Source organism: Lissotriton vulgaris, chromosome 10 (assembly GCF_964263255.1).
Source record: "Lissotriton vulgaris chromosome 10, aLisVul1.2, whole genome shotgun sequence".
Lineage (NCBI taxonomy): Eukaryota > Metazoa > Chordata > Amphibia > Caudata > Salamandridae > Lissotriton > Lissotriton vulgaris.
This window is the reverse complement of record NC_141698.1, coordinates 1,020,949,957-1,020,966,239: the sequence shown is the minus strand read 5'-3', so window position 1 is coordinate 1,020,966,239 and position 16,283 is coordinate 1,020,949,957. Positions and strand designations below refer to the sequence as shown.

General features: G+C 44.0%; 1 protein-coding gene across 1 annotated transcript in view; it reads right to left on the bottom strand.

The window, feature by feature from the left end:
• The window catches only part of LOC147689247 (uncharacterized), a 28,234-nt gene extending 18,584 nt beyond the window's left edge, over nt 1-9,650 (bottom strand). Inside the window, exons 1-5 of the mRNA XM_086939905.1 lie at nt 9,584-9,650; nt 8,827-8,940; nt 6,106-7,361; nt 2,783-3,230; nt 1,946-2,045 (exon numbers count right to left, since the gene is read on the bottom strand). Coding sequence (XP_086796031.1) covers nt 1,946-2,045; nt 2,783-3,230; nt 6,106-7,361; nt 8,827-8,940; nt 9,584-9,650 — 1,985 coding nt within the window. The remainder of the gene's footprint in view (nt 1-1,945; nt 2,046-2,782; nt 3,231-6,105; nt 7,362-8,826; nt 8,941-9,583) is intronic.
• Nucleotides 9,651-16,283: the final 6,633 nt, after the last annotated feature.

Sequence of the window (16,283 nt, the reverse complement as noted above, 5' to 3'; positions counted from 1 at the left end):
CTTGACATTACAACACGGGAACAACATAAAACACCGCAATCTTACAACGCATGACCCTTATACTCACTCTCGACCGACTCTGCTGCTTTTCTCTCGACACACCGTCAGCACCGTCTTCGGCTGCAATTCTTCCTCTGGTCGACGATGACTAGGGACCTTGGGGTAAACTAACCTGGCCTAGGTCGTCTTCCTCAAGAAGATAACCATCATTACTCTGCTACCAACTGCGGGGAATGAGATTTTGATATCAATTTATGATTATGATAAATTTAATAAAGAATCCCATTCATCTGTTTTGGACCGCTCGTATCTGTCATTGAGGAAAGGACCACCCCCGCATTGGTTAGACAAACCCCATTGACTGACGCCACTCTGAAGAACCACTTACAACTGATAAAGTTTTAAGAGTTTTATATAAAGTTAATTTGAATGCGATACAATCCACTCAGGATAAAATCTCAAAGTATACAAAATACAAAATCAGTTACAATATCAGATTCTTAAGCTTCGATGTAAAGTGGTTCCTTCTGCGTCATCTGCAGTAAGATAAAAATCATCAAGTTAATCTGTCCCTACTCTATGCTATGTGACAACCCTACTTCGCAAGTTTCTTCCCTAAAAAGGTGTCAGCAGTTTGACTTCCAAAGAAGTTCAAACTCTCTTTAGCCTCTAAAGGAAATCTTAAGTTTCAGAAGCAGTACCCTATCTGCCTACCCATCCGCTCTCTAAGGGTCCTCGGCCTACTGCTCCCTTGCGCTCTGATGTCTCAGCGCATCTGCTCAAGGCATCTACCCTTGCCTTCGCTCTGAGCAATTCGCCCTTCTCTGATTTCCCTCTCTTGATTGCCAATTGCTCATTGCTGATGGTTCTGCCCTAATTGCTCTCTCCTCCCCGGGGTGCTGTCCCTAAAATACACAATCGCAGTGTGGGTGGAACGCCCCTTGACGCCCACCACGGACTTTCCCCGATGATGTCAACTTCCTGCTTCTTCCATTGGTCCACTCCTTGCGTCGTTCGTTAAGTTGACCCTTCTCCTTTGGATGTCATCTTCATCATCTCATCGTCGACTTTTATTGACTCTTTTCAGATCGAGTAACATATGAATTTAGACAAAACTTTAACTCTATGTCTCTTAACTTGACCCTGCTAGGTCCTGTGAATGATCTTGTCAAAACATAGTCCACCTCAAAAGTGTCTCTCCTCACGTTCGAGCAATAAGCTCCGTCCGGCATTGTCACCTTAAATCTAACAAGTGCTAGACTTCTCGGCTCTCACGTCCACATCAAGCTATTTACGACTTTCACAAGCCCTCTAAATTACATACATTTGACTGTGCTCCTGCGAGCTCTTGACCAGTTAGGTTACAAACACAAATGACCTAAACTCTTCCAGCATTCCTACAAAAAGCCCTCTACACAGTATAACCTTTGGCATACATTTATATATTCGTACTTCAGCAAAAGCCCTAGTTATACTTAAATACATTTTACATAGAATATATATTACATAGAATACAATTGCATAGAATATAACTTATGCACTCTCCTTGGTTACATCGTCATGTAAGTTCTTTATACATTTATCCACGTTTCTCCGTTTAAAGTTACACATGTTTAAAGTTACACACGTACACGAATTCTACTGTGCACGTTCTACATTTCCTAAGCATTTCTACATTACCCATCATGTATACGGGCCTTCTAAATCTAATGCATTTTAACATGTAAATACATTTACATTTCCTATATCATGTTATCACATTCGTTGGCTTTTATGCTATAATCGCCAACTTAACATTACAATATGCGTTTCATTCCTACGTTTATAACATATACGTCTAGATATGGCTATGATATATTTTGCATTCAAATTGCGCTCTCTCAAATTCATCAATCTAAAATATTCACTATTGATTGAAAATAAGGGCTGTGAAGATAACACTCACCTGTACACCTTCTCCACGGCCGCTGGCCGGTTACAGGCTCCCACCACCGCATACACCGTGTCTGTGGGGACACCACAGATTCCTCCATCCTTCATGATTTCTGCAACAGAAGAGCAAGAACCCCATGATTATAGGTAAGGCACCCTGTTTTCCGTTTTTACTGATTTTTGCAGATAAATGCAGACAGAAAACATTTATTTTTTTGTCTGTGTTTATTTTTAAATGTGGATAAAAACTGAAATTGGGGTGCTTTTGAGTAATTCTAAACCCTGATTGCCATGACTGCTAGGTCAATAGATGTGTGGATTGATAGATAAGGGGGTTCAAAAAGAAAGGAATTTTAGTAAAAGGCTTTAACAGCAGTAGATATGCACAAGGTTGATACTGAAATTCGCATATTTTCATATAATGTACTGATTTATCTTCTGAAGTGTTCACAGCACTGAACCCTGGCAGACATTCAACCATAAGTGCATATTTATCGGTTAAATGAATGTGGAAATATACTAATTTCAGCTTAATTTTTCCACAAAACCCCAAATAGTTATATGGATATAACAAATAAGTATAAACTATAATATGACTAATGTTATTAAGGATTCAATATGTGACTTGGAGGTAAAATAGAAGTCTTATTTTTGCCAAGGAGAAATTTTTCTGCTGGTAAAATCATGTTTTCACTAAGTCTTTCCGGACAAAGTTTAGCAGTAAACAATGTACAACTTTGTTAAACTAAGAATGGAAACATTTAAAAATTGCAGACATAACTGAATCAAATTATAGAGTTTTAAATTTCCCAACATAAAAAAAAAGGATTTACCCCCAGAATCTCCTTACCTGCGATCTGCTTGACGGATGTGGCCCTCCTGGCAGGAAGGTGGGGGCACTTGGAGGCTCCACCCCCATGCCCCTGGAGCTGCAGAAGTGGGCGGCCCATGGGCAGCTGGGGTTCTTCAAAGGTGTCACTGACCAGCCCAGCCAGGAAGCAGTAGAAGCTGACCAGGCCAAAGATGATGGTGACAGCAATGTCATACCCAACTGGGAGGGCTGCGACGGCGTCCAATAGAAAACTGATGAGGATGAGTTCAAAGGTGAGGCAATACAGGAACCAGGCTTTGCTTAGGAACAGCGTGCAGAAAATAATGAACCCATTCAAGAGCATGAAGCAGATGATGCCCACAGCCACGTGGAAGCCCCTTGTGGGGCCGTAGAGGCCACCGTACCTGGTGAGACCCCAGATGATCCACATAACTCCATAAAGAATAAAGGTGCTTGTTACATCTTGCTCATGCTTTACATTTCCCTTACTTAGATTTCCCCATTGCTTAGCCACTGCATGTAATAGAATGTTTGATGTCATACTAGAATGTTAAGTACCTGACTGCTCTAGGGGGAGACAGTTGATGGCAGACAGGCTGAGCGAGAGAACATCTGCTCCTGGTGGGGTTTTTATCATTATATCTATTGATCATTTAACTTGGATTAATCTACAATAAATCAAACCTATTTTTACATACTGGATTCAAGAACTTTATTTGTTACAAATTGGCGACGAGGTGAAGAACTGAACTTATGTGTGGAAAAAGGACTGTTTAAATGAAGTACTACTGCAACCAAGGAACCAGTTAAGCCGGAAAAGAAAAGGTAAATTTACTGAAACGCCCTGGTTAACCCCACCAGTGTCCCCAGTCACCTGGACAGCCTGCTATCCCAGGGTGTTTAACTTCCTGCCGCTGAATTGGAACAGTTTTGGCCTGTGTTTTAAGATTTTCAAATGTGTTTGGGCTGTGCTGAAAACTGATAACAAAGAGGAATCCCTAAACTATTTTAAATGGTAAAGAAACGTTTTTTTTTTTAGTCTGCACTTGGAAAGAAAAATTCAACAGTAATATATTCAGTGACATTCACACGAAGAACTTGGCAGCTTCGTTTTATTTTATTCTGTGCCTTGTGTTCTGTGAGAGAAGTCAAGACTGGCATTTCGGAAATCATTTCAAGGCATTGGTCCCAAGTTTGTTGTTTAATGGGAGCGCATTTCAGCCCTCTATTTGCGGGAGCACATACAAGATATGTTTTTGAGGATTTTTTTTTCTTTTCTGAAACTTTTGTGACTGATTACAAGAAGTATTAATTGGCCGTTAAATTTCTCCGTACAACTTGTGAATATTCAAATGTGCCAGCAATCTTTACCGCGCGCTTCTCACCTCTGCATGTTTTGAATATCTATGGCTGGTGAATCACGAGGCGCCAACACGAGAGCGACTTCTGGATCCTGGACGCAAGATGCAGCGCGAGACCGAGGTCTTCATCGCGAGTGCGCTCTTTCCTTCATTTCAAGCGTCACACAGGGAAGGAAGGGAAACGGCACAAGTATCGCGTGAGTGCATTAAGGGAGACAGCGTGAACATCACATGAACGTGTCCTGTACGTGCTCATGCAATCACGCACGTTCTAAAAGCGTGGCGGCCATTTTAATTTGTTATTTAGGTTGCCATAACAACCTGCACCGACGGATTTCCAATAATGTGGCAACGTGCACCTTGTTGAGATTTCGAAGTTTTGCTGGTGAGGAATTTTGTTTTTCTGCTTCTTGATGATGAGTTGGGCTGAAGGATTACACTAGCGGCAGCATTTCAACTAAAGACTTCGGAGTTTGGGTGAGAGATCACACTGTCAGTACTTCAACAGTCAGACTTCGGTGACTACTTTTCTTATTTTGATTTATTATTTTGGAAAATTTTCAATATGCTTTACCATTCATATTTACCAACTTACCTATGTATTATTGCTTCTTATTTCGTATAGAGTTATGTGTTTACTTTGTTAAATCTCGTGCTCATTTTCTGACATATTTGATATTGGTATGCTGTGTTGAACCACCATTTATGTGCTCTATTTCTATTGAGGTGTTCAAAGTTTTGCTTGCTTATTTTAATGTGGCACGTTTTCTAGTGCAAATTAGAGGAGTTCACATATATTACTTAGTTGAGTCATAGTTTTCTCTTATTGTTGTGAACCACTTTGTGCTCTATTTATTGTGAAGTTTCGTTCAGAGGATTAGTTATCCTAGTGTTGGATTTATTGAATATATAATTTGCGGAGTCACATCTGTGCTCATTTTGAGGCGCTCCATTTTCTTTTATGAACTCTGAGGAGTTGGGATTTATTAGATGTGTAGTTGAGGAGCCACATCAGTGCTCATTTTGAGGTGCTCCATTTGTTTGATATGAACTCTGAGGATTTCAATGGTTCTATTGTTATGGAGAGCAATAAGTTGCTCAATTTGCTTGTATGGACTCTGAGGGGTTCAGTTGCTGATGTTTAGAAGAGCCGTAGTTGCTAAATTTTCTGGTTATGGACTCTGAGGAGTTCCATTTTGCAAGGTTGTTAAAAGCCACAACTTATTCTATTGGCCATTATGAACCACGCAAGTGCTCTATGTTTAGAGGTGTTCATATTGTACTTATTTTGTTTTGAGAAGCCGCAGGTTACTCTATCTGGCTTATATTTATTTATTTATTTGACCCATCCATTCTCATTCTTATGGATGTTATTGTGTATTTAATCCATATTTTCCATTCTAGTGGATTTTATTTAGTTATACTTGTGATCCATATTTTCATTCTAGTGGATAATGTTTTTTTTTTCTTTTTCTCTTTGGAAAGGGGGATGTGGCCTTTAGATTTGAAAGGTCATTGTCATTAAATTTGAAAATGGAATCCTTCTTGCATTTCAACTGTTAATTAAGAATGCTATGTAATGTGTTCCTTTAGTCATTATATTTTAAAATGAAAATGCAATCCATCTTATTGTTCAATTATTATATTTTTATGAATGCAATGCAATTTATTCTATTATCTTTATTTGTTGTTTTTATAAGGAAGGGGGATGTGTTACATCTTGCTCATGCTTTACATTTCCCTTACTTAGATTTCCCCATTGCTTAGCCACTGCATGTAATAGAATGTTTGATGTCATACTAGAATGTTAAGTACCTGACTGCTCTAGGGGGAGACAGTTGATGGCAGACAGGCTGAGCGAGAGAACATCTGCTCCTGGTGGGGTTTTTATCATTATATCTATTGATCATTTAACTTGGATTAATCTACAATAAATCAAACCTATTTTTACATACTGGATTCAAGAACTTTATTTGTTACAGTGCTGCTCTCAAGGGTCTTACCACGCGAGAAGGCCACAGAGCCACAGACACATTTCAGAAGCCCTCCAGCTACCACCACCCACGGTAGGACGACAGTGGCACGTGCGTCTGCTGGGTCCACAGACATAGTGATTGCAAAGGCGGCCAAAACGCTGCCTGCGTGGCCAAGCACCTCTCCATCCGCATACTTAGAATAGCCGAGGTAAGGAACATGCAGGTCTTTTTCTTGACGTAACTTGAAAATTCTAATAGGTGTGAACAGGCTCTTAACAATCCCCTCCCCTGTTGGAATCTTGGTGGCCGCTATCATGTTGTAAAGTTTAATGAGTGTTATAAGTGCTGAAGCCACGTAGATAGCCACATTCACTCCTTGTGATCCACCATGGAAGAATCCAGTGGGACGTGAAGCCAAAGCGATGCAGTAGGTCACATAAAACAATGGATACAGCCCATCCACCAGGCTCCTACCAGCCATGAATACAGCCAAGACCATGAACAGGAGCAGAAAGACCACCAGTAATGGGACAGGGAAAATGGGTTCAGTGGCCTGCCAGAACTGGTAGAGCAAGGAATACCCTTCAGCGAACCGCAGGATGGAGGTGAAGCCAAAGAAGGTGGCCGCCAGGGTATCCAAGCATCGATAGGACAGGATGCAGACCCCAATCTGGAAGACCCCCGCCATCCAAAGCCAAGGCACCTGCCCCACAAAGAGACTGGTGGTCACTCCCAGGACCCTGCACCCAAAGACGCTGGCGGACACCATATTCAAGATCAGCCCAATGATGACCACGTCGTTGCTGCTGGCGGCCATGGGTGAGCCCTGGGGGATGGCTTTAGCCGTAGCCAGATCTGTGCCAGGGAGGGTGACCAACTTCCCAGTAAGTATATAGAGGAGCCTCCCTCCACCAAAGTACGCCCCAACGAGACAGACGAGGAGGTGGTTAGAAGCCACCGCCGAGGCACCAAAGCTACTGTCATAGTATGTGGCGGTTTCATGGGCAGCGGAGAGCGAGATGGCCAACGCCATCATGGCGAGGGCAGCCTCCTTCTGAAGGACGGCCACCAGACTGATGATGAGCAGCCCCAGGGTGAAGGCTGCAAGACCAGGGACCATGGCATTACGAAGATCAAGGGACCCGCTGAGGACCCCCTGCCCGTCCATGATATGGATCACTCCCTTAGAGCACCATAGCGCTGAGACCGTCAGGCAGAAGGACGCAAACAAGGGGAGAGGACCACGGCTCCTGCGGACTCCTGCGGGAGAGAAGAAGGGAGAAGTAAATATAGGAAGGAAGGAAATTAGAGACAAAAGTAGGTGAAAAGGTAGAGATGGGAAAGAGAGTGAAAGATATGGAAGGAAGAAGTTAGTATAGGAAAGGTAGGTTTAAAGAGAAAGAAAGCTGAAAGGGGAGAACATTAGAGGATTGAAAGGGATTGCGTGAGAGGACACAGAGAAAGAGAGATGGGAGCCATACATTTAAGTTAAAAAAAGGGAACTAGACAACGAAACAAGAGACAACGTGCTAAGAAGAGGATTGAGAGAAGAAAATAAGAAAGGAGGTAGGAAAAGAGAGAGGTAAATACTGGAAGAAAGAAAATTAGACAAAAGGGAGAGGATGGAAAAAGAGAAAGGATGAGTGATGAAGAGAAAGAGGAGGAACAAAGAGAGGAGATAAAGAAAGAGAGAAGGGAAAAGTAAATTAAAAATTAAAGAAAACTATACAATGAAAAGTGTGGCAAAGGAATAAAAAGAGCCACGGCAGAAAGGAGAGAGAGAATGACAAGCAGAGAGACTGAGTAAATGAAAACACAAATTTAAGGGAGTGGGTAGTGTGAGGAATGAGATAAATATAGTAGATAGAGAGAGGGAGAGACAGAGGGGAGAAGTGACTAAAGAGGGAAAAGAAAATCATTAAAAGAAAAGAATGATAAAAGTATTGGAAGTGAGGAAAAAGAAAGAGAACAATGAGGGTCCGAGGGAGAAAGCAGAGGTGGAAACAAGATCGAGAAATGGAACAAGAAAAAGGTTCAGATCAGCATCAGTGTATCTTCCTGTCTTCCCTGGCCGATAGTTCTCACCAGTTCTGCAAACTCTCAGCCAGACCCGGTGTCAGGCTTTATTGATTCCTGGACCGCACTTTATTTACCCACCATTGACCCACAGAACCGGCACCAGGCTTTTCGACAGGTTTACTTTCCTATCATTATCCGAAAGAAGGGGTCTCTTCTCACTCATAACCCCGAGGCCCTCCCCCAGGGTGGGCGAGGGAAGACTTCCTCTCTGGGCATCTCCACCTAGCATTAGTTTCAAGCACTACATTCCCATATTGAGATGTCATAAGCGCATTGAGGCAATCTATTTCTATTTCTATTTGGGGGTTTTGTAAAGCGCATGGTGACGCAACAACGGCGTGTCCCCGCGCTGAGGAGCTACTTTATTCCTGGACCATGCAAAACGGCACACCTACTAGGCGAATAGAGCAGTTTTGAGCTTAGCTGTAAAAATTGACTCAGATGGCTCTAGTCGTAGCGCCATGGGCAGCTTGTTCCATCTGGTGGCTGCAAGGTATCTGAAAGATCTACCCCCCATCCGAGCTCTGGATACCTTAGGGACAGCCAGGAGTCCTACAATCATTGTGTATTTAAGGCACTGAGTCGCACATTCTCAGCCGTGTGCCTCCCTCTCTACTTCCCCTGAACCCCACGCGTGTGATCTCACCTGTATATCCCAGCAGAGCTGCCAATATGACCAGCAGGACCCCCAGGGGTGTACTGGGGATGAGGGGCGTGGCTCTGGAGGAGCTGTATGACGTCACTGCCAGCAGGAGGGAGCCTGGAAGAAAAGCAAAGACAGCCATGATGCAAAGATAAATAAAACACACGCCTGCCATGGTCCCTCTTTAGGAGGGAGTCTGGAAACACAGAGACAGACATGAAATGATAACTTACACTCACACCAGCCTCTCTCCCATCTTGGGAGGAGCCCGGATACACAGCAAAGACATCCGTGACACAAACACACACCTGTTCCTTTCAGATCTCCGCAGCACGCGCCTTAACCCAGGAAACACGTGTTCACTTTATTATTCCAATATTCAATAATGATTGGTCACAGATGAGGTACTGGGAGAAAGCGCCTACGTGGCTGTATTCAGACATGAAATGAGCTATAAGGGACCCAAGACTTCCTGAGAGGCTTCTGCTCCGAAGGCCTTTGGAGCAGAAACAGTCAGTCGCACTGAGTTGTGAAGATAGCATGTCACTGACTCTCGCCAGCTCTACCGGCTCCTGGCCCTAACCCATCCTAAACCATTCTCTTAAGCCTCAGAAAACAACTCAACACTTATATGATTCCCCTACACTTCATCTAAACAGAGCCCTGGACTCTCCATTCACAAAGCGCTCGCCTGCCTCAATCGGATCCTAGCGCTATATAAAGGCATCAAACATGACGAAAGTGGCAGTATGGGTCCTACCAGCACAGATGGACAAGATCCCAATGGAATAGTGAAGGGGCTCTGGGGCCTTCCCTGGCTCCGGCATCCTGCGGCCGGAGTCAATCTGGATTGAGTCTGGGCAGAATCCGAAGTGAGTCTGGAGTATGGGCTGAATCCGCAGTGAGTCTGTGTTGAATCCGCAGTGAGTCTGTGTTGAATCCGCAGAGTCTGGGCTGATGAGTCTGGAGAGTGGGCTGAATCCGGAGTGAGTCCGGAGCGTGGGTCACGATGTTGGATCGACTACAGCGAATTCAATCTGCCGCCGCCAAGCTGGCTCTTGGCTGGACGAGGAGGGCCTCAGCCACAGCAGCTCTGGCTGAGCTACATTGGCTACCCTTAAAACAAAGAGTGGCCTTCAAATCCCTCTGCATTGTCTTTAAGGCTCTGCACGGACTTGGACCTAAACCTCTGCAAGCCCTGTTTCTATGGTACACTCCTGCCAGAGACCTACGTTCATCCTCTGCCTGTCTGGTAAAGGTACCCAGATTTAACAGAACCAGAACAGGGGGCAGATCATTCAGTGTTGCAGCGGCCAAGCTGTGGAACAGCCTGCCCACTGACATACGTCAGATATCACAGCTTCTTCCCTTCAGGAGACGTATCAAGACCTGGCTCTTCCCCAAATAAATTGTCCGTCTGACTGTTCTCCCGGTTTACCGTCAACAGAGTAATTTCCAGCGCCAGGAAGCCTGCAAGGTGTCAGTCGCGCTTTACAAATTCTCAAAATAAATAAATAAAATAATAGTGGGTGAATCTGGAGCCCGTCAGGCTGGGGTAGCTGGAGTGCGCCCGGGTCAGTCACCGCTGGTGTCTCACTCCACACCCGGCCCCAGCAGCTCTTTATCTGCAGTGTCCCCGGGGGGCGTGTCTAGTCGCTGTCACTCACGGGGCAGTGGGATTTTCCCGAAAGGGCAGCGCCTTGCAACCTGCCCCCCCCCCTTTCATTCCTCCCCCCCCTCAGCTGCGTGGTAAGACACCTGGAGGGGGTTTCACACCCGCAAGCTGCTTCTACGTGCACCCTTAGCAGCAGGGGACAGACCTCACATACAGGACAGTGTCCAGGACAGGCAGGAATACATTTCCAGAGACAGGGCAGAGGGGGAAGGGAGGGAGAAGGTGCTCGTGATTTCCACAGAAAATACATCGGTTTAAAGGAGAATTAAATGCATCTCTCCCGAGAGAATATAAAACGTATTTAATTTCTGTGTTTATTCATTGCAATGTAGTGCCAACTAGGCCTCTCGAGGCACCATAACGCCTGTACCGAGGAACAGGGAATAGACTACACACAAAGCGTGTACAATTAGAAACATATAAAGATTAGACTAACAGAAACGTAAATAATGTAATAATTATACAACAGGGAGGTACAGTGAGTGACCTATATAAGAAAGAGAGAGAGGACTTACCTGGACAGAGCCTTCCGTGTATGGGGTTCTAGAGTGTCCGATTAAAGGGTCCCTTTACTTCTGCTTGAAAAAAGAGAGACACCCCTCAAAACAAGGGACAGTGCTTAAGCAACCAGTCAATCTAAAGGATTCCCCTTGCTAGATTATTTAAACAATAAATACACTCACATTCAGTCACCACAATGGAACAAATGTAGTACCACAGGAATTTTTAAAACACACATAGATCATTTAATTATATATTCATTAGTCATTAAAAATGCATCAATACGAATTATTGCAAAGCACAATCAATGTAACAAAAACAAGCAATGGCAATGCATCGGTTTCGCCTACGTGAAGAATAATAAGCTGTTTTTATCAATCACTGTTCGGGGCAAAGGAAAGAGCTCCCTGACAAGTCTCATGGGAGTGGAGGGGATGTGGCATAGCGACCAGAGCGGGTGAATCAAGAGCTGTAGATCCTGGTTCGGTTCAGTTCATAAGGCTTTATTTCGGGACATAAAAACAATGTCCATAAAAGCACAACAAATACAGGCAGGGTACATTCACCAGAAAAAGAACATGATATAAAAGCAATCCATCACAATAAAAAGTTAAAAGATCATACTTTTCCTGGCCCTAATCGCTTTCAAAAGAAAGGTAGCTGTAAAAAAGCAGATATCAGCATGATTTAAGCTAAAAAGCAGCTTCAAGGCGTCGTGAACTGTCCTAACACCAAACTTAACAAAAGCAGGTTGTAAAAAGGCAATGCGAAAATGTTCATATAGCTTCCATATCAATACAACGTGCAGGGTGCTTTGTGCAGAGCTATTGTCGCATGGACACGCGCCCTCTGGATGCTTGTTCAGGGAAGGGAAAGCCACCAAATGGTGCCCAATCCCCAACCTCAACCGGGTCAAAGCAAATCGATGGGACGCTCTGTTTACGTGCCTTAGATAAGATTGAAAACCCACACTTTCATTATATTTGGCATAGAAGGAACGAGTGGATACATTAATTCCATTACATCGCCGCTGTTCAGACTTATACATTAAAAAGACATTCTTCAATTCAGCTTTAGACAAATCAGAGGCTGCTAGCGTGTCCGCCTTGACGTCAACTCCAATGATCTCCTTAAAGGTGTTCATTACGTATTTAATCCAAGGGATCTTTAGATAATTATCAAGGGAGAGACAGTCCTCTATAATAGTTCTGTTTAAGGACGTTTCTTCCTTCGCCCACACAGCACGCCATAACATAAGCGGTCTTAGAGCAATTAAATCCGACAGGTGGGGGATTCCTAGTTCCTTGTGGACTAATTCATTAGAAGATGATTTTGGCAAGCACAAAAGTCTTTTTAGGAAACAGTTTTCCTCCACCTGGAGACCACCTACAGATGCAAATCCCCTTACCCCTGCTCCATAGATGGCGATCGATAGGGATCTCGCCTCATAGATCTTGAGCATGTCTTCAATCCGCCTATCACCCAATTTAGTGGCAAATTTAAACACCCCATGTCCGCTTTTCGCCATTTTGGCCCGAACATTATTGAGCTCACAACCCCAGCCCCTATTTTTAGAAAACGTTATGCCCAGGTAGCAAAAATTGTCCACTAATTGGACCTTCTGGCCATCAATAAAATATGGGTGATGTTTCCCCCTACCTTTTCCACATTCCATAACATAAGTTTTGGATTTATTAATGACCAATTTCCGTTTACCAATAAAAAGAGAAAACCTATCCATAAGACGTTGCAGACTCAAGGGTGTCCTTGACAACAGTATCGCGTCGTCCGCGTATGATAATACCGGGACGTCAAGATTGTTAACTTTAGGGGCGTCTGCCACAATAGTTTTAAGAACCATATCAACTTCATTGATGAAAAGAGTAAAAAGCAAGGGGGCAAGAACGCATCCCTGCCTAATACCCCGCCCTATCCTGAACTTGGGTGTACATTCCCCACTTTGGCCATAGCAGACGCTTGTACGTAAGTTGGCATAAATACGGGCAAGAAAATAGACAATGCCCTCAGGCGCTCCCAGTTCTAACAGTTTGGCCCAGAGAATAGCATGGTCCACCAAGTCGAAGGCGCTACTCAAATCTGCAAAGCAGAGGTAGCGAGAGCCTGACTTTGCCTGAGCGTACTTCCCTATCAAAAGTTCAAGGATGAGGCATTGTTCGATGGTTCCCCTCCCCTTCCTGAATCCATATTGACAGTCTGCAAAGATTCTATTAGAGGAGGCCCACTCTTCCAATCTTGTGAGTAACACCCTGCTCATAATTTTTACAGAGGAGTCTAGTAACGAAATGGGGCGATAATTCTTCACCTCCCCCCTGTCACCTTTCTTGTAGATTGGAACAATAATGGATTCCTCCCACGAAGAAGGGACCCCATAGCAGACTGCTGCATTAAAAACTTTGGTTAACAACGGGCCCCAGAGCTCAGGGATAAATTTATATGCATCGAAAAGTACCCCATCAGGGCCCTGGGCTTTGCCCCCTTTACTGGCACTAATGCTAACCTCAACTTCCGTCAGGGTAATGTTCAGTGGGACAACAGGCCAAGAGCCATCATGGTCCCTAGCCCAACCCTCCGAGTCAAAAATACCAGAGAAGTGAGTGACCCAGGAATCAGAATTAACGTTAGAGGTCAATTCGGGGACATTGTCGTCCTTTAAAAACGAACCATTCACTGTGGCCCAAAATAGCGTATTGTTGGAAGTTTCCGCTGCCAGAGCCAAGTTATCCCAGGCTTCCAGCTGCAATTCCTTCTTTCTGCGCTTAACTTCCTCCCGATAGATATATCTAAGCTGTGTTACCACACTCGATACTCTAGGTTTTGCAGTCAATGCCTCCTTCAACTCTTTAAGTGCGAGGGTACAGGCATGGTCAAACCACCCCCTTTGCCGGTCAGGTTTCCCCTTTCCAGTTTTAGTCATCAATCTCTCCGTAAGAACATTAATTTTAGTAAAATTAACTACAGTCTCTCTATTATCCACATCACTATCCAGGATGGCGGTGATATCCAATAAACAGTTCCTGACGATGGCAGTAGACATCGTTTCTGCTTTGTCCCCCTTCCATCTAATTCTAAATCCATTTGTTCTATGGTGTTCAATATTAACAATAACACCATTATTAAGGGCTGATTTTACCTTCCAAAAGGTCACCTCTATAGCAACACAATTATGATCGCTATATAAGGAAGAATCCACGACCCTAGGATCCCTACACCCGGAGATGAGGTTAGAGGACATACAGATATAATCAATTTTAGAGCTCGAGTCCCGCCCAGTAAAGGTAGGAATACTGGCACCAGAGTTATCTTTAGGAAAAGGCAAAATTTCCATATCGTGGAGAGCTAACAGGTTGTTCAGTGAATCCCCATATTGATTATGTGGGAAATTAATATCAGCATCCCCATTCTGGTCGACAATCCCACATACCCTTCGATAAGAAAGGGGGCAGACCACCGCATTAAAGTCGCCTACCCATATCAATTCAAAAACATTAGAACCCATAGTAATGACTTCCAGGGCACTCTCTAGGGCAGCTACCACCAAATGCCGTGAACTGTCAAAGACGTTGTTATAAAAATTAATTAAAAGAAGATTTCTGCCATTATCCTGTTTCAGCCATAGAATCTGTGAGTGGGCACCAACCAGCACATGTTTTTTTTACCAGAATAGGGAGTTTAACAGATATCAAGACCAAAAGCCCTCCCTTTGCTCTTCCTGACGGGGAGGCCAAAGCGGGTAGAGAGTAAGAAACATATCCATTAAGGTTGATAGTTTCTTTGGACCATGTTTCTTGAAAACATAATATATCAAAACTATTTACAAACTCTAGCCAGCTTTGACACTCAACTTTGGACGCAATACCCGCTATATTCCAACTGCCAATTAGACAAGCCGGTTGCCTGGAACCATCATCCAGAACAGTTAATGGCCCGACGCTACTATCACTGGACATTTCATCAGAGATATTTTGACTAACCTTCGGCTCTTCCACATTTACTGGACCAGAACTGTTCTCTCCCATTAAGACCCCGGGGACATGGATGTCCCAATCTTTAGCTTATATACACTTCTCCTCCACACATTCTTTCATCCCCTTATCATACTTGGGGGAGACTGGCACCTCAAAAAAGGAATTAATTAAACCGGGTGTCAGTCAGTCATTGGAATCAAGACCACTTAGTGGTTGGAAGCGGTTAAAAGTAGACACCCCAGGACTAGATGCTGTGCTATAACCCCTCCCTCTGTTCCTATGGTGAGCATAAGCATGCTCATTCTTGGGATGCTTATAAAAATATCCAAGGGGTCTGAGTGTGATTCTCTGATTATGGTAGGGGAGGGAAGAAGCTCTAAGTAGGGCGGTGGTTGCAAGGTGGGAATGACGGAAGTTCACTATAATACAATCACCACTGATATTTTTGGGAGTGCTGCCTATCCAGTTCATTCTTCTAGTAGTAATAATCTGCCTTGATAGTTCTACTGGAAATCCACACTCCTGACTAAGCCAAGAAACAGTTTTATTTTTTAGGGAAGCATGTGACTCAAAATTATTTCGGTGGCTAGTTGTACCAATGGGGGGAACATTAGTTAGGACCGCCACATACGGCGCACAGTCGGGGGGTAGATCGGGTTGGGAATTAACCGGGCCTTTGTTTAGCCCGGGCGATACCCCCTTAATTTGAACAGTTGTAGGGCCAGTAGCTAGTTTACTGCTCTTTGGCTGGGTAGATACAGTTAAGGGTACAACTTCTGGGCCAGGTTCAGCGCTAGATGCCTTTGAAGTATCAGTGGTGGATCCCAACTCCCTGTCAACTACTTGGGTAAGCCCCTCTGATCAATACATGTATCCAGGACACCCCCTAGTTTGACCACTTCTGCGGTTATTGAGTCCAGCTTATCCAGTAGAGGTTTAACTGTCATCTCAATCTTAGTATCAATGATACTGATTAGTTGATCTAACTGCTCCGGATCAAGCTTGACCATGGTATTATCGGCAGTCACGGTCCGATCACCATCCAATTTTTTAGGGGTCAGATCTACTCGTTTTTTATTTCTATTACCCCCCTCTTAACTTGTAGCAACCTGCTAGAGTTCCTGGATGATCTTAATACTCTCTGGGTAGGTAATACCAGAGGGTCTTGAACTGGGGGGGTCATTGGTCAGATCCGGAGCAGTTATATCAATAACTGAGTCCGGAGGATCCTCAATGCAATTCTCTATATTTTCGAGGTCCAATTCTACGGGGATACAACTATCATTCAGTGGGGGTAG